Source organism: Gavia stellata, chromosome 7, assembly GCF_030936135.1.
Source record: "Gavia stellata isolate bGavSte3 chromosome 7, bGavSte3.hap2, whole genome shotgun sequence".
In the NCBI taxonomy this organism is placed as follows: domain Eukaryota; kingdom Metazoa; phylum Chordata; class Aves; order Gaviiformes; family Gaviidae; genus Gavia; species Gavia stellata.
In genome coordinates, this window is record NC_082600.1 from 20,251,082 (window position 1) to 20,269,948 (window position 18,867).

An 18,867-nucleotide genomic window follows, 5' to 3' on the forward strand; every position below is an offset into this window, starting at 1 on the left:
AGCACAAAATAAGCTCTGTCCTTAATGGGACAGAGCTGCAGGTTCTCAGTTGATCCTTTAGGTATTCTGTTCCTAGACTATTGGACACCTTAAAGATAATGACAAAGACATAAAACTTGGCTGAGTATTTTACAGGAGCCAGGTAGAAGATGAAAGCAGATTTGATGTGCTTATAGTATCCTGGGTTGCAGCGGAAATGTGCTGCTGTGTTCTGTACTATTTTGAGTTTCCTAAGGGCTAATGGCTTCGTGCCCAGGATATTGCACTGCTGTAGTCCATCTGAAAGGTGACAAAAGCATGTATTACAGAGGCCAAATCATCAACAGTAAAGACAGGATGAATTCTTGTACCTGTTTTAGAGTCACTGTCAGAGACAGAAGTCCAGGATCAGTTCTAAATTATAGACTGACTTGCCTAAATGGGGTTGTGTAATATCAGCCAGTAGGTACTTCACTGTGCCACAAGCTCCTTAAAGTGTTTCTTCCTACCACCAAGCGTAACTTACCTTTTTCTCAGTTTCTGCTTCCACCTTCAGCTTTTTATCCATGAGCTCAAGTATTGAAGCAGTTTGGTGACATTGTGTTACCGTAAGCAATACAGTATGATAAAAGGGTGGAGTTTTGTAATGCCTACATAGTGTTTTCACTGGAGTTCATGACACCTTTCCAGTTCTTTCCATCTCTGTGTCTGTATTTAAGTAAGGTTGAAGAAAAAGGGAACTGTGAGGTACATTTTTCTACTGCTCCTCTCTGCTTATGGCTTTCTTGAAATAAACTGTTTCAAAACAGTCAGCCTCTTTTACATACGGTTGATAGTTCATTGGCTATGTCAAATGCTGTAGAGAGGTTGAAAAAAAGGAGCAGGGATGACTACGGTGCTCATAATGTGGATTGTCTGACAGAGACCGTAATGCTCTTTCTATCCCATGTCCTGCAATAAATTCAGGTCATGGCAGGTGAATGGCAGTATCCAGCTGAAAGTGTAGGCAACAAGACTATAATAATCAAGATCTAGCACGAACACCTTTTGAATGTGACATTGGATTCAGATGTGTGTGTGTAGTGCTACCACGTCAAGGTGCTGTCTTAACTTGTGAAGCTCAAAGCATAAACTTTGCTGCAACACTGCAGCTGCACACAGATGAGCTGATGTGCATTTGAAAGCATGAGAAACAGGCAGGCTGTTCATGAAAGATAAACGTTTAAGAGTGTGAGAAAGTTGCATTGTTCATCAAGGAGAACATTTGCCACTTCTTTCAAAGTTTGCATCATGGGTTTGCAGCTTTGGACAAATAGGAGAGCTCAACCCACCACCTCGCAGCCTATTCACGTGCCCATGATCTTCAATACTCAACTTTAAATCTTTTTAGGAAGATACCTTCCTATGTCACAGAGTATCTACTTTGTCCATGCTAGACCATTGTTTCAAGAATGACTTAGAGGAATGAGTATTGGAACACTAACATCACTCTATTCTTTTCTGACACATGCATTTTATTTGAAACTTTTCAGATCTGATCCTACCTAACTTGCAAGATCTGAGAATGCAGCTTTAAATAGTAAGAAAAACTATGAATATATGTGTGTTTTTTCCTGCAGTCTTCAAGTTAGCTAGAGAATAGTAGTATTCTTTTTCAGTATTAGAATAAGAAATGTTAAGATATGGAGGCAAACACTGAATCCCATCTAGTTATATTGAATTTAGTTGCTTGATGATGTTTAACTGTTTGCACTTCTCCAGGGACCACAGGGAGAGTGCAGGTAACCATCTGCTCAAACTGGAGCTTTAGGTGGGTACATGCCCTCCTCTGCTTCTACCAAACCTGGGTGAGGAAGGGTAAACAATTGTCACTCAAGGAATCCTTGGCTAAGCAATGTGATGTCTAATGAGCCATCTCAAAGATTTGGCAGCTCTGGAAAACAGGGTGACCATTTGCCACCTGGAGTTTAAGGAAGTTTTAACCTAAGTTCCAATTTAGACAGCACTTGGATAGACTAGTACTCATCTACTTTGATTAGTTTTTTTTCGTGTCTTCTATTTTAGGTATAAGCTCATTTTTTCCAGGTTTTGCCTTCTGTATTTTATAGTTCCTTGTTAAATGAGACCTCAAGCCTGATTGGGCTTTTAGGCAACAACAGAAGATGAATACTAATGATAAAACCAGTAAAATATGTTAGCCATGAAGTAAGGTATTTCATGTTTTCAATTAAATTTATTCAGAGGAGATAAAAGGATGAAAATATTAAATACATTAGATATATCTAAAACCTTGATTTTTAAACTCCCTGTTTTCCTCATCTGATGAATTAGTACTATGAAGAAGATAGTCAATCTCTGAGTCAGCCTCAGTGCTTTTAGCGAGTAATTAAAGGCAGAATTAGTAGCTCTAAAGTTAGGTGTCTAGTGCGCAGCAAGGATGATGGTTTTAAAGCAGTTACACTTAGTCAAATGGGAAGAGATGAGGGATTATCTGAACTTTTGATGTAAGTATAGTGATTAAGATTTTTTTAAAGATACTAGCTAGAATATTTGTATATTACAGGCTATATAATTTTACTCATTTTTTGCTAAACATTTTTTTTTTTGTTCTTCATTTTATCTCTTCTTAGCCTTTGTCACTGGTTCTTGTTCACTAGCCCTTTGATATTAAGTATCCTCTCTACGGAGGTACACTATGGTCATGTCAACAGTGTCTGATGGAAACGGAGGAACTTAATTCCTTTGGGCAATTTCTGTTTCCAAATTATTTTTTGTCAGGTTAGGTTTCTGCATCATCTAATATTTTAAGTATTCTTTTCAAAAAACAGACACCAGGGTTGAATGCAGTATTCCAGTATTGGGGTTATGCATGGCGTTTTGCATCTGCAGCATAAATAACACCCACCTCTCCTTTATTTGTGTAACTAAAAATGGGTTCACTCTTTATGTCTTGACTGCTTCCTAAAAGCTCATGCTGGGTTGCTTTTCCACCAAGATTCCAGAGCTCTTTATGATCATTTTTCTATGATAAACCTCCTACTGGGGACATAATCTGCATTTCTTTTTCCTAGGCTTCTAGTTTTGACTTTGCAAAAAGTGGTTTTGTTTGAACAGGCAGGCTTAATGTACAAGTCAGACTGTTGTATCCAACTACCATGTCTTCCACGTTACATACTGTTGCATCATTCTCTGAATCATCCATAAATTATATATTACTTATAATTATAATGCTATATAACATTCTATCATTGAATAATGATGATATTCTGTATTATACATTAAATACTATCTATGAAGTGTTATATCATATTTTATATATTATGTGGTATATATAATTATATTGTTAGATATTATTATAATACATATTGTGTATTATAAATTCTACTTAATTCCAAGTCAGGGATGAAAATATGTATTAATGATGTTGTTCCCACAGCTGCTCATTAAATAAATCCACCAGAAACATGCACATTTGTTAGTGATTCCAAATGGCAGTTCTTTCTTGAGCTCTGCAAGGCATTTCTTAATTCACTTATAAAACCTGGAGATCCTTGTAGATTTCAGTAGATCTTTTCTAAGGGGCAGAAGCTTAAGAACAAGCAGTAAAAAAGATTGACATAAGCAAGGGTCATTTATATTCAAAGGGTAAATTATTTTTGGGGGTAGTTTACTCACTGAGAAACATGCAGAGAAATAAACTGAAGAGTTACTCTACCCAAGTACCGCTACTAGCCCGATGGGATCGACCATGGCATGAATGATAAAGACTGCAGAAAAAAGAACCAGTTAAGAAAGAAGGGACACATTTTGGCAGGACTAGGGTGTCCGAGACTATTTCCACTGTTCAGAGAGAAGAAAATCAGGGAAAGCATACACCAGTGAATCAGAAATATTGCAGGTAGAAAATTTGGCATCAAAAAGAAAGTATATTACAGTTATTGAGAGCAGTAGTCAGGCAGCGCACTCAGAAAAAAAGGACAGTATTTATTCCAGAGAAGAAACAACTGAAGGTAGTATATTGTTGGTGCAGTTCTTCCCTCAGTAATTCATTTGTTCTCTAGTTTTAAAAATAATTTTAAAAAACTGAACAGTATTGAAGGTAAAGTGAAGTGTATCTCTACCTTAATAGCAATATAATTCTATGACAATCGGAATGCTTCCTTAAGGTCTCCTACCTAACTGAAACTTCTGACTGCTAGTACTCCAATAGCGTGTCCTGTTTCAGGAAACAAAACCAGGGGCATCTTCATAATTCTTCCATGTTTACTAAAGATCAGAACAGCTTTTCGCAACACTTAGGTTTTTAAAGAAGTGAAATTAATATACACATCAGTAACAAAACAGCTGTGGAGCTCTGCAGGAATCCGATCAACAAGGAAGCAAGCCGGATGAGTAGAAAGAACCAGCTGGTTAATCAGAAGAGAAGGCAGCTTGTTGAAAAAGCTGTCATCCTTGAATCTTCAATTGGTGGGTCATTTTGTCCTCGGCAGGGACTCCTTGCATGAAGTGTAATTTTTACTCTCACTGCTCAATCAGTGTGACAGCTTTCGTTCTGAATGCAGGGAAAGTCTTGGCTCTGATTTAAATTATTCCCTGATGGTTTATTTAAAAATATAAAATAAATGTAATAGCAATAAAATTTGGATGTAAAAGATACAATAAATTTTAAACTCTGAATGTGAAAACTTTATTCTTAAACTGTTGCGATTATATACATGTGATCAATTTCTGCAGTTTCTAGCAATTGTTTTCAGGTTATTTGGTGGTGGTAGTTTTTTTCTGAAAAATTGTCAATTAGTGAGTTTCTTACTCAGAGCAATTCAAACTGTGAAATACAAGATTTCAGCTGTTGTAGACCCACAGGTCTGTACGGTCATTATATAGTTTAATGCATATTCAAGTGATAGTTCTGCTTACTCTCTGGAATTATATTGTAATCATATGGAATATTTTTATGAATATGTTTGATTCACAGTCTGGTACTTTGGAAGGTCTAAGAAAATGGTCTGTTCTTTTCATTGCTGTTTCCATAAGCAGTTTGCATAGGAGAAAAAAAAAAAAAAAAGGGCTTTTTCCAGTTAATATGACTTATTTTTCTAGCTTATGATAGTTGCCTATTGGAGCCAACATAAATTTATAAAACTGTGACCAAATTGTGGGAAAACACGTTTAACAGACCTGTATTTGTAAATTGTCTTATCTATAGGGTTTTTTAGTTATTATTTGTATTGTAATTCCCAAAGAAAGAAGTCAAGATTGAAGTTCTCAGTCAGATAGTGAAGACATAAAAGAAAATTCTGAGCCCCATGTTCTTAACATTTAATCTGAGGAAAAAGGACAAAAGCAGTCATCTTCGACTCATGGCAGGCAGGCAACATGTTACCCTACACATCTTTTGACATTGTTCAGGTCACAAGGAATAAGTTAAAACAAGGGCCAACAGGATGAGAGGCAAGTGTAATTTACCCATATTGCTTTGAAGCTCAGTGCATCAAGGAGGGTTGGGAAAACATTGTAACAAGTGGCTCTATAGAGCAAATGAACACGGAAGAAAAGGATGTCAGTAATCGGGTTAAATAGAATTTGTATACACTAGAAAAACATAATTCAGAAAATTTTATCACTGGGGCATATACAATGGATGATAAAGTTTTAATGGGAAAGATGGTTCCCTTGGAAATTGAATCCAGATTTTCTGACTGAGGCAGAGGAAAGATAGTGTCAGAAATAGTAGAGGAGCAGTAAAGGAAGATCCCTGGATCACAGGGTAACTTGCATTTCTTCAGTACTTCTGCTTCCTTGAAAATACAAGTTAGATCAAAATTTAACATCATTTGATATTCGTAAAAAAGGCAGTGGAGTTCTTAGATGCCTTCTCCTCATGAAATCACCATGGGTTTCCTGCATAGGCTGGTTCCTTATGACGTTCATATTAGATTTCCATAAATAATACAATGAGAAAAGTTATTTTTATAGAAAATGGGCTTTGGATTGTCACAGCCAGGTCAGATGAGTGAAGATAAGGCAGACATTGTTAAACCTGAATGGTGCCGGACACTTAAGCATAAAAGAACTATACCCAGAAGTACTTGCAAAAAGGACTCCAGGCCTAAATCATTCATAGCCAGCAATCCTGCTGGCCTCTGGTGTCTAAGTAAGATACAGCATTTGAAATGTAGAAAATATTTAATGAGATAATAAATATACTGTGAGAGTTGCAAGGCAGTACTGCTGAATGGCTCACAGTACTTAAAAGCAGTTCAGATAAAATCTAGCATGGTAATTCAGGAAACTGCACTCCTTAGCACTTCTCTGAAATAATTTAAAGAAAATGCACAACTTCTCTTTACTCACAGTATACACCTAAATAATGAGATAGCAGGGAACTTTATATAGAGAGATTTTGGAGACTTATGGTAGAAATGTGTATGAATGCTTGATCTCATTTGTATGGCTACAATAAATAGGGAAAAAACACTGCTATTCTTGGTATGTCCTAAAACCAGGGAAATTGCAGAGAAATCGTGATTTGAGGACCCAGCCTTGTGTGCCTGGCATGCTTTTGTCTCTAATTCAGGAGGGCTAGTATATAATATTGCTAAGTCTTTCAGTATGGAAGAAAAAATATGGACAATTAAGAAAATCACTCTAGTTCATGGACTATGGTATATCTCTATATGGTGTATCTCATATCTTCATCTGCTCTGAGAAAATGAGTGTTATATAGCAGTGCATAGAAGGCCACATATTATGCCTCCACATGTAGGCATTTGATAAATTGCAACTGTTTATGGAAAGTAGGGGCCTCTGTAACTTGTTGTTTCTCATAATACCTCAGTTAACTGGAAACTAAAAGTTTTTGGAAACAAGTATTTAAAATTCTTCAAATTTCTAACTTTATGTTTATTTGCAAACTGAAAGTAGTCTTTTTATATTTAGTTATGGTAACTGTTAATGCTATTTTACCCAAACTTAAATGTATCATTAATGTTTTAAAATCATGCATTAGACAATAAATTATTTGGAAAGTCAAGTAACCATTTCTATCACTTTTAAAGAAAGACTCTTGTGGTTTTTTTGGAGCAGTAACCAAAGTGAACCCCTATTCATGTAGAATGCTGTAAGAAGGAACCTTGAAGTTTTCATTCTCAGTGGTATATCCCATATGTTATATTTCTCTTCCTGTATTTCATTTATGTGATATATCTGGTGTTTTCTCCTCACTGATCTCTGTGAAAACTTCTGCCTGCATAAAACAGATTAAATGACAACTTCCTTCCCAAGGGTTAACTTCATTTTTTTCAAAGTCAAAGTGAGGACCATCCATCTTTACTAGTATAATTAATGATCTCTAAGGATGTTTACATAGTGGAGAAATCTAAGCTAGTTTTAAGCCACCTTCTTCACTTGCATATATCTGATGTATGACCATGGCATCAGAGATCTGAGCAGAGTTTAATTTATCCTGGCTCCTATTTGACTTTTGGTGCTTGTCCTACTGAGCTAACCAGTTGAAAGCCAACTCAATGACAGTCTCTGCTGGCTTTGCAGTGCATTCACTACTCTTTTTTTTTAAGTAATAGAAATGATTGCTTAATTCTCTGATTTACCACTTAGGACAGATACTGAATTATCTAGAGTTATCTAGAGAAATACAGGGTAGAATTAAAATCTTTAATCTGTGTTTGTGCATGTTTTGGACAGATATGATAGATTAATGAAAAAAGGTTGTATAAATCAGACAGATACAGTATATTTCAAATTGTGTGCCTGCTTTAAGAGGTAGTACTTATGTGAGAGTCCATACAAAAAGAAGAAATATTATGGCGAAATTCTGTATTTGTGTTTTTATCTCAGGAACTACAAGATCTGACCATATGTAAATCGTTGTGGGGTTAGTCGGGAAAAAGCTTAAGTGACTGATTAATATATACAGCTGTTTAAAACATAAAAGGCTAGGCTGAATTTGCATGTGGATACTTTTCTGATAAATACTCATTTCAGTGAATTAATAAACATGAAACTTCAGGAGGCAACTTATATTAAACATTAGTCTTTTAGGTTATTCATTTACTCTGCTCAGATTTACGGTTAAAATATTCCTGTCAGAAGGAAAGTACCATTTGTCTAATCCAGTTTCCTATGAAAACACACTTAGGTGATTTTGGGAGTCTTCAATTACCTAATTGTATAAGAGAATAATTTATATCTCACAGTCAGTAACTTGTGATGCTGATTATTACTCAATTTTCAGTGAAAGATCAGACAATCTACCTGAGGCACTACATACCTTGAAATATCTATATATATTTTACTAAGAGTGTTAAATGAATAGTGACCTGTGAAATAAAGATCAATATGCTGTGACATAGTATTTTCATAATCACAAGGATGAATATATCATTTGCTTCAGCTAGATGAAAATGAAAATTTAACACTCCAAGGCCATTCTCGCTTTCAGATTACTTTTGGCAAGGTTCCAAAAATCCATAGCATTTAAATAAATGTAGTGTTTCTTCAGATTGCAACAGCTAACTACTTACCAGTATTTGTCATTTATTTATTACCCAACATATCTTGCTAATCTCTGCTGAAAGGTTGTTCAGAAAGTGATTCTTAATTCAAAGAGTCATTTAGTGGCTCTCAGGGTGTGGACCAAACACCACATGAAGTTGAGGGCCATTTTTCAAAAGCAGCTTCCAAACAGGCACATGTGATGAATATAAACATTAAAGATGTGATTTATGCCCATAACTCAGATATTTCGGGTGAAATCCTTGCCTCCTGAAAATTAATGGCAAAACTCCCCTTAACTTCAGTCTAGCCACATTGTCAACACTAAATTCTAAAACACTCCTGAAGTGCTCTTCCAGAATTAAATTCTGAGACTACATCATAATATTACAAGAATATATTTTGCTGTTTGATTATTACACATTCTCTCAAGTATTTAAATCTGTACATTTTATTTGAATGAACTAATTTACTTGCATATAGCACAGGTTATAATAATTGCTGTGATTAAAATAGGCTTTTTGTTAAAAAAATCTTCAATGGTTGATCTTTAAAAACGGATCCCTTTTGCACCCTTTGATACATATAGTCACTGAGAAGGGTACTTAAATTATAAGGAGTTTCAAATGCCTTGCAGGTTCAAAACAAATAAGAGGCGGTACTTAATCATAGAGCAGGTGTTCAAGCCATGGGCTTCACATCAGTCCAAAAAGCTGTTAGACAAATTCATGCAATAAATATACATCACGAATAATTACATGCAGACATACATGTGTGGTTTAGGAAACTCCTGAACCTACAGAGAATACACGAAGGGAAGATAAACCAAGGAAGTATCACTTCCCATATCCCTGGGTAAGTTACCTCAATAGCTCATCAACCTCATTCAAAAAACCCCACCCTATTTAAGTTATAAATTTTTCTGGCTTTGGCTTCAACTTGTGCTTATCATCATGTCTTTCCTTGTAAGCTTAAAAAGATATTTACTATCCAAAACATTTTCCCTGGAGAGATACTTATGGTCTTGATTTGATTGGATCAGTTCTCCAACCTTTTTTTGAACAGAGTATTTTAATGCCTCGTTATAAGGTATGTTTTCCAGTATAATTACTGTAGTTAATTTCTCAATTCTTTCAAGTTCCTCAGTATCCTTTTTGAAGTGCAGGCACCAGAAAGTAGACACAGTAATTCCTTCATAATTTTCTGAACACTGTATTCTGAAATAAAATCAGTCTTGTATTTGTTTTAGATATTATCCTGCTTATACTTTCAAGGATCATATTCACCCTCTTATGTAAAGCATCGCAGTAGGAGATAATCTTCATTTGATTACTTTCTATGACTCCTCAGTCCTTTTCAGTCACTGCTTTCCAGGACAGCATCTCCATTTTGTATTTATATCCTGCATTCATTCTTCACTGGTGAGTAAGTTTGCATTTCTTTGTATTATAACATGTAGTGTTTGAAAGGATCCCTTTCACCAAGAAATTGAGTGACTGGTCCATCTTCAGCTATCACGTTGTCCCTAAAGACTTGATTAAGGGTGAGCATCATCTCAAACTTGTCCTTACCTGAAAAGCAATAGAATATCATAATGTTTTTGTCTTAATCTAGAGCCAACAATGAACTGAAGGAATTAATTCCATTTAAGTATTTCCATAACGACAGGGTGTCATTTCATATGTTTATGGCCATGTAAGGTTCATCATTGCACCATGAGGTTTGAACTTTGTCTGACCAAGTCTACTTCACAAGAGGTTAATAGTTCATTGATAACAAAGTTAAATACTAGTACGGATTGTTTATTGCCAAGAGATGAGAGGAATCTTACCAAATGACGGTAAAAGTCCCAAAGAGGTAGGAAGTTGGTAGTCTGAGGGATTCTTGAAAAAGATGAAGATTAATAATTTTTATTGAAGGGGCGAATAACAATGATTTAATCTAAATAGTACTTCTTCAGGGAAAGGGGAATCACATATTCCAAATCGAGACCCTCTTCTGTGAAGACAAACTTAAAGATGAGGGGGTTTTTTCAGAAGACATCTTTCTTTAGTCCCATGATTTGATAGTCATTGATGTCTTGAAAGCTGGATAATCTAGAAAAGCTGCTGGCAACTGAGGTAAGGATAGGCAGATGTAAGCAGTTTTCAGTTTTCTTTCATCAGTCTTGTTTCTGTATTTGAAGCTGTTGTAAATAAATTATTTTCTTTTACCTTTACTAGGCTTTTCTCAACAGTGCATTTAGAATAAGTGTCAAACAGGACATCCTATCCCTTTCTGTAAGGCTTTCTATAGAACTGAATGACTGTACTACTTCAGGGTATAGAATCTCTTTGAAATTTCCAGGGCATTCAAAGGATAATAAAATGTGTCTCTGCTAAACAGCATGGATTATTTTGGAATTTTCAATCTTTACTTTGTAGAAGATGCATCCCATTTTGCATGCTGCAAGATGGTAGGAATACTACCATTGAACACTAATGGTGATGGCAAAGTTTGCAGCACTGTAATTCTAGCAATCTTTTGGCTGTCTGAAAATTTTATCAGTAATAATCATAAATTTCATTCCAGCTTATGAAATAAAATTATGGACTGCACATTGGTATAAACCAATCAAATATTTTCCTAGATGATGAGTGAATGTTGAGATCCAACAATTAATCAATTTTAAAATTATTTAATTTTAACTTTTTTATAAGTGTCATATTTCTAGTAAGAAAGCTAGGCAGAATTTAGACATACTTTACAGAATACTATTTTGTCAGCCTAATTTATAACTGCATCAAATAATTTTGTGAAGTGTGTTTGATAAAACTTATCCCTGTTTGTTAATGGCATTAATTGATTTGCCATCTTCTAACAGCTTATATCGTGGAAATAAATATTAACAGCTTTTACTTTTCAGAGACTTTTTTTGACTATTGGAATATCAACTTTAGCATATACTAACATAAAAATCAGCTTTGCTTTCTTACAACTACAAGGAGTAGGTCTTCTGTTAATCTTTGTTTAAAAATAAGCTGCTTGCAGCATGTGGAAGGTCATGGGGCAATTTCAGAAATTTTAAATCTAAGTTTGCGGTATCTTAAGACCTAGAGGTCTTGTGTTGCATGTTGTGTTATGGAACTTTGAGATCTCTGCCACAGGTGATTGAATTTGGGGAATTAGGGATGAGGTGTAAGAACTAAATTTGTGCTAAAGGTGCTACATTTGCACGTCATATTGTAATTAACTTTTACTTCCAGTTGAATACACATAATAATACTTGTTATTCTTTTTAAAAAGCTTTGAGATCCTCACATGAAATGTACTACACAAAAAGCATTTTTTTAGTTCATTAATTCTTTGTATAGAATTCAAGTGGTAGGACTCTTGAGCTCTTCAAAAACAATATTGGTGTTGGATATCTACAGCTAAGTATAATGGCTGTTTTACATAATGTCTTTTGGGTTTTAAATACCAAATCTCTCTTCTTTTACAGAGAAGTCAATCAGGATTCTGATGGCCACATCAGCTTCAAAGAGTTTGAATCTGCAATGAAGTATGGACAAGATGAAGTATCACCAGTGTACTTTGCCTAAAGAATATTCTCTGGTGAAAAGACAAAGTGAAAACTTCAGATCTCAAGATATTTAAAAATCAATGAAACTTCATTTGTTTCAGCCAGCATTTTAAGAACTTTGACTGTAAGTGTAGCTCTGAAGAACAGCCTTTGAAGCTTTACTGTTGACAAGTTGGGTGTATTAATTTACATGTGTGTGTGTGTAGAATACTTAATGTATTTGAAATCTCAATTGATTCCCAATCACCCTAGTTAGGAACTCCAACTCTGTACTTTTTCTTTTTGACTTAACGGATGAAAAAGGAGCAACTCTGATTTCCAGTTACTGTGAAATTTATTTGTTCACTTTTTCAACAGCCCTTTGTTGAAAAAACAAAATATCTCACATGTATAGAAATGGATTAAATTTATGGTAGATAATACCTGTTTTTTTAAAATCAGTAGTATATTTGTCTTTCCTTTATTGTTTCACTTTCATGTATTGTTGTTTTTTATATATTACACATTATTTTTAATTTAACATTTATTGGTTAATTAGCTACATGATTTAATCCTGAACAATTATCAAGAACTCTGTATGTAAGGAAGTAAAGTAAGCATAAATACTTAGCTTTTTTTTTTTTTTTTTTTAATGGAGATAAGAATAATTTTTTAAAGTGTACATCGTGGACCTCAGTCTCGGAGGGTGAAAATTTTGTGTATTCAAACCCTCAGCTGACTTTTAGGGAAGAATTTGGATATATACACTTTAGCAGGATCAGAGAATTTCCCAAGAGTTGAGGGGAAGTATGAGGTAGATTCTGTCATTGTCTACAAAGCTATCTTCCCTTCTCTCTCTCTCTCTCTCTCTCTTATCCAGTAACTGGGAGATGTTCTCGCCTGCTGTAACTTTATATACATCCATCCAAGCTGTGCTATAGTGAGATAAATCTTTCTTGTCCAATTTATTTTATCTGTGATCACTTACTTCCTACTGCCTTTGTGTGTTCATATTAATAGTAACAGATAATAGAGATTTCATTATGGGCACGGTCTCTGATCATATGGTTCACTCTAGCTTCATTTCTGTTTACCTGCCAGTTGTTAAGTTGCTTGGTTTAGAGATTTCTTTTGAAACTGTCCAGAACCAATTGCCTTCTCAAGTGAGCTTACAAACTGTAGCACATACTTAGTACTGCTGTAAATAAATAACAAATAACAAATCATAATGATCAGTAAGAGGAAGACAGTATCAATTCTGCTCTTAAGTCAAGAGAGTCTCCAATTTCTTTCAAATTTTAGTGAGGCATTCCAGAGTACAAATTGCAGGTGATGTATTTATAAAATTATGTCTATGATGTTTTCTGTTCCCATTACATGTATGTATCTCACTAGGTACAGGCAAAGTGAAATCTTTCTTTTTTTAATTCCAAGGCAGATAATACATAAATAATGGGAGAAAGTTGGAGACACTGAATATGTCAGCAGATATATCTGATTCTGTATATAAGAACCAGATATCCATTAGATGAAATAAGCTGTAACTCAAATAGCATGCTTTTTTTGCTAATCAAATGGAACGAACTGGTGTTACCTTTGAAAGGTGATAGCAAGACATGCTAATAGATTGGAGGTTTTGCCTTAGAAATGCCATTTCCCAATAGGTGAATGTTTTCATAAGAGAATCACCACCATGGATGTTAATTAGCAATATCATCACAGCCTCTTCTGAGATGCAAGAGATTGAATTATTATCCCACAGGGATAGCCACTACAGGTCTAGACACATTCATGAAAAAATGTGTGATGGTTTGCTGTGATATTACTTACATTGTATTTTTTTGGTCAGTAGACATCAGTTTTTATGGTGCCCAGACCCTGTACCCTTCCTAAACACTGAATCCATGCAGTATTATTTTATTATGATAGATTATTTTATTATTGTTTATTATTTGAATTGTTTAAAAATAATTATTCAGTTCATAAGGAGCAGTTAAAAATCTATGGCTTCTTGTTTATATTTCTGGTCCAGCTGTGGTTTGTTGTCTAAATATCTGACAATATATCTGCTATATTGTACAAGTATAGTCTTCTGTTAAATATTATAACAGACAGAAAGGTCTTTGTATGCTTTTCATTTTAAGAAATATATATGTCTTGTATATATGGCAAGGAACTCTAGAGAGGAAAGTGCTCTCTATCATCTCCTTTATTTCCGTATGTTCTCAATCCTCATTTTCTCAAGGACTTGAAAAGTTGCTATGAACTTGAATTACTGAGAACGTAAACTACAGAAAAGGCCAATGAAATTATTTTACCATGTTGGAAATTTTTTTAGAAAATAACAGAACTGTATTAAAGGATCATAAGTGTTCTTGTTTCTCCTCCCATGGGAACTGACAGAAGAAAACTGCAGATGACCACAGCTGAGTGGAACTGAGTAGGCCCTGATGACACTCTTCCTACTGAATAGTTGAATAAAAATTAATTACTAGCTAGTGCTTATCTGGGTTTTGGCCAGCAAACTGCAGAAACACTTCAGCTATCACTACAAATTGATAAAATTAGGAGTGACATTTATTAGGTGGGTTAGGTGGTGGCCTATTCTCAGTAATGGTTTGGGAAACAATAAAAGCAATAGCTACACAGCTATCAGATGAAAGAGGCTACGTGCTCTTCATTTTTGTGTTTTCTATTGCTGATGTAATAGCTCAACATGAAAGGATCAGCAGAGCTAAGAGCTATGATCAGCCTTAGCTTACAAGCTGCAACTTTGACAACTCATGTCAACTCTAGAATGACATAAAATGGGACTATACACTCATTAGCAGGTTACATTCTTATCTGCAACATTTCCAAGCGTGTCAGGACATCAATGATACGAATGATATGAGCCCAGATAACTTTTCTTTTGTTTGATGGTTACCATCTTTGACACAACCCTGGGAACTGAATTGTGGCTGAACCTCCAGCACTGAAAAAATGAGTTGCAGCACCTAAAGAGCCATAGCTCTTCAACAAATAATTATTCGTGTACCCTATGGAACAGCACAGAGATGGATCTTTAGGATGTACTTATCATAATGTTATACTATCTTTTCCAAGTTTATGAGCACATTTGCTTTCTTATTATGTAGACTTTTTGTTGTTTTCTGATGCCGCAGTTACTTAACAAGCAGGATTTCCTTGTTAAAAATATCCATAAAAAGAATATTTATTTTTCTCAAGTTTTCAAGTGAGGAATCATCTGTTTAAATTATTTGCAAATGGATCCTTTATACATGTAGTTTATTGCTGCCATTTTATAGCAAAAAGATAGATTATATAACCATAAATACTATCAAAATATATTTGTTTTGTTCCCCTGGGGCTTCTGTAATTCACTGTAGCTGTTGAAATATCATAATCTGCAATTTCCTTTTAAAGGTTTTGGATGATTTAGATTCTTTACCAAGGTCTGTAGTGACAGGACAAGGGGCAACAGTTTTAAACTGAAAGAGGGTTGGACAAGTTGCTCAGAGAAGTTGTGGATGTCCCATCATTGGAAGTGTTCATGGTCAGGTCGGACGGGGCTCTGAGCAACCTGATCTAGTGAAAGATGTCCCTGCCCCTGGCAGGGGAGTTGGACTAGATGACCTTTAAAGGTCCCTTCCAACCCAAACCGTTCTACGATTCTATTATTTTATCGTTTGAATGAGTGGTTGTTAAACTGTGGTCTTTGGGCAACATGACATTCCTGGTAGCCTGCACAGTGTAGTATACTGACATCTGGGAGAGCTTTGACTGAAAAAGTATTCAGACAATTAAGCCCAATATCAAGATTGTCCTCACTGAAATATTTTGTTTATTTTTTTTCCCTGTTGTATCAAATAATGAGTATTTATTGAGTAATCAGAAGAATAAAAAATAAATATATGCAGTACATCATAGAATATGCAATATGTCCCTATAAACTTAGTGTAAAGATAGCACATTAGGTTTGTGGCAGTGTTACTGTGTCTTCTATCTTTAATCAGCTGGGTGGGTGGTGGCTGACAAGTCAAACCCAGTAACTAGCTGACACACAAAATGTCACAGTTCAAAGAAAAGCTTTGGCATGACTCTCATTTACTGTAACATATCAGCTTTACACTTCTCTGGCAATGAAATGCAGTCTTAAAATTAGGAAGAATTACAGCTGCATCCCTGCTTTGATTCCTTAACACTGTTCTTTGAGAAGGCTGCCCAAATGTAAAAAAGAGTCAGACCTGTTTGTATAACTTTTTGTGTAGAGATTGCAAATAACGATTTGAGCAAATACATTGCACTATTGTCCATAAGAAACAGGAATAACAATTGGGTTTTTTAATCATGGTTATTTAAGGATCCAGCTTCTTATTTACAAGAAATAAAAAATTAGTGATGAATTTTAAAAGAGCCCAGAGGTTGCACATGCATTAGCATTTTGGCTCAAAACATAATGTGGTTCTGAAGTGAATCCCCTGATCCTCCCCACTTTCTGTGTATTGGTTCAGTTTGCAGAGTCATTATGGTGCATCAAGAATCATTTTGCAGGAAAGTAAACTAGAAGACCACTCTGGGCATGCACGAAACATACTTCAGTACTCTTAATGGAGACATGAGTCTGAATGATGACTAGCTTGCACCACCATGAAGTTCTCCAAGTCCTCCAGCATATATCAAGCAGTCCAGCTGAGCATCAGCAAAACAGTCACAGCAGCAAGGCATCCCATTCTCCACGTCTGGTTTTTCATTTGAAAGAAAAAAACAGTGTCACTGCTGTCACAGTGTCCTCTTGGATTGGTTTCCATGGCTCCAGGCCTTTGTTAGTCTCTTCAATGGGTTCTTTGGATGTTGATCAAACTTAGAGTGGGGCAGAGTTTGGCAACGAGCATCATGGTGTTAGCCAGAAATGAGCAGGAACAGAAATAAAGCTGCTTTTCAATTTGAGACTGTAAGGAGAAAGGGCAGTGACATGCTACTGCCTTCTGCATGAGACAGACAAAAGGATGGCATGGAGTTTCCTAGGATGAAAGATCCTGTGGACAAGAAAGCCACAATTCTGTGGCATAGTGTCTATTCAGACAACTTTGAACAAAATGTGTGGTAAGAACATTTCATCTAGTGACTCAGCACCAATGACACCATAATACCAAACTACCATTTTTGCACTGAAGTCATTTGCTAATGTAGAGATAGCCAGGGAGTCTGGTGTTTAAAATTGCTTTGATACCTATGCTATGGTGAAAATCTCAGCCTTAGTCAGATGAACTCTCTCACTGACCCCAAGGAGGAGTATTTCTATGTGCACTCCAGTCAAGTTTGCATTTAGATACATAATTCTGTTAAAGTCATTCTAATTTAAACAAATTTAATACATAAGGTGAAAATTTTGTTTCTTTTACCATTGAATTTACTAAACACAAGAAAATGCTGAAGAATGTAGATAAAGATGGCTTACAAACTAGCTATGAAAAATAAGAGACCTACAATAGTCCATCTTAGGATAAGTTGCTGCGTTAAAAGACCTGAGATAGGTCTACTAAGAAAACCCTAGTAGCTGCAGAACATTTACGCTAGAAAGGAAAGAACTTTGAAATACTTAACCTTTCTTGGAGAAGAAAGCTGTGATAGATGTTAAATAATTGTGAAATATTCAGTGACATATTGAGATGTAACAGATGCTATGGAATCATGTCAGAGTCAAACATTGTACTAATTTTGTAAGTGTCATATATTTGTTAGCATTCCTATTCCTGGCTAAGGGCAATCTTGGGAGTTAGTAATATGAAATTCTAGTCATAAAAGAGTACAAATAACAACTCATTTGAAGTTCTACTTACTCACTCTGTTGGGGAAGCAGCACACAGACACATTTAACTGTCTCAAAAGGTCTCAGAAGATGAATTACATGAAATTCTGACTTTTGACAGCATTGTTTTGGAAGAGGGAAGCCCTATTTGGGGGGGGGTGTTTGTTTCTTTCATAGTTAGCTTTGTGAAATGAACACATTTTACTGGAGATTTTAATACTGCCCTGAAGTCAGACTTACAGGGACAATTGCAGAATAGCGCAGATGATGGAGCCCAAAAACCCTGTCTGGACAGAGATAGAATTTCACCACATAAAAGATGAAAAGCGGAGTCCTGAAACATAAGCGAAATGCCCAAAAATTGTAACTGTTGTACAGGACAGACCTAAGATCCACCTCTTCCAATGTCCAGTCTCTGACAGTTGGCAGTAGTGATGATTAACCATATAGCAGTAGGGGTGTAGAAGAGTGATGCTTCCCTAGCATGCTCGGTGTGTCCAGCAGCCAGAGGTTTACAACTCCCTTCTATTATGTTCCGTACTATAGAAGTGATTCTGTCTTGAATCACGCTTGCTCCTTTTTCTGCGGTTTTTTCAGTCCTACTACAGTCTTTTTGAGATAATCAGAACTGTGCTCACTGCTGAAGTTGTGGAAATAACTGTGGCTTTACATAGCAGCATAATAATGTTTCCCATTTTATGTTCTATAGCTTTCATAATAATAATTTGAAGATTCAGTAGTGAAATGGATGTACAGTTAATTCAGAAATTATGTTAGGAAGCAGTCAGATTTCTCTTTATTTTTGTCATGATCTTCATTCATACATTATATAACTTTACTATCATAAATTTAAAAAAAATCATAAATAAGAAATAAAAATTAGAAGTCAGATTATTTGCACTATTTAAGCACCTAAATAAATAGGAAGATGGCTCTTGTAATCTGCAGAATGGTTGAGGCAGCTAAGTGCTAGCTTCTACTGAAATCTAATAGGTCATGCACTAACTATGTATGTAGCTTT

At 35.4% G+C, this 18,867-nt stretch overlaps 1 protein-coding gene across 1 annotated transcript in view; it reads left to right on the plus strand.

Annotated features, from left to right (window-relative positions):
* The window catches only part of EFCAB11 (EF-hand calcium binding domain 11), a 68,489-nt gene extending 56,415 nt beyond the window's left edge, over positions 1–12,074 (plus strand). Inside the window, 1 exon segment of the mRNA XM_059819956.1 lies at positions 11,975–12,074. Coding sequence (XP_059675939.1) covers positions 11,975–12,074 — 100 coding nt within the window.
* The last annotated feature ends 6,793 nt before the right edge of the window (positions 12,075–18,867 follow it).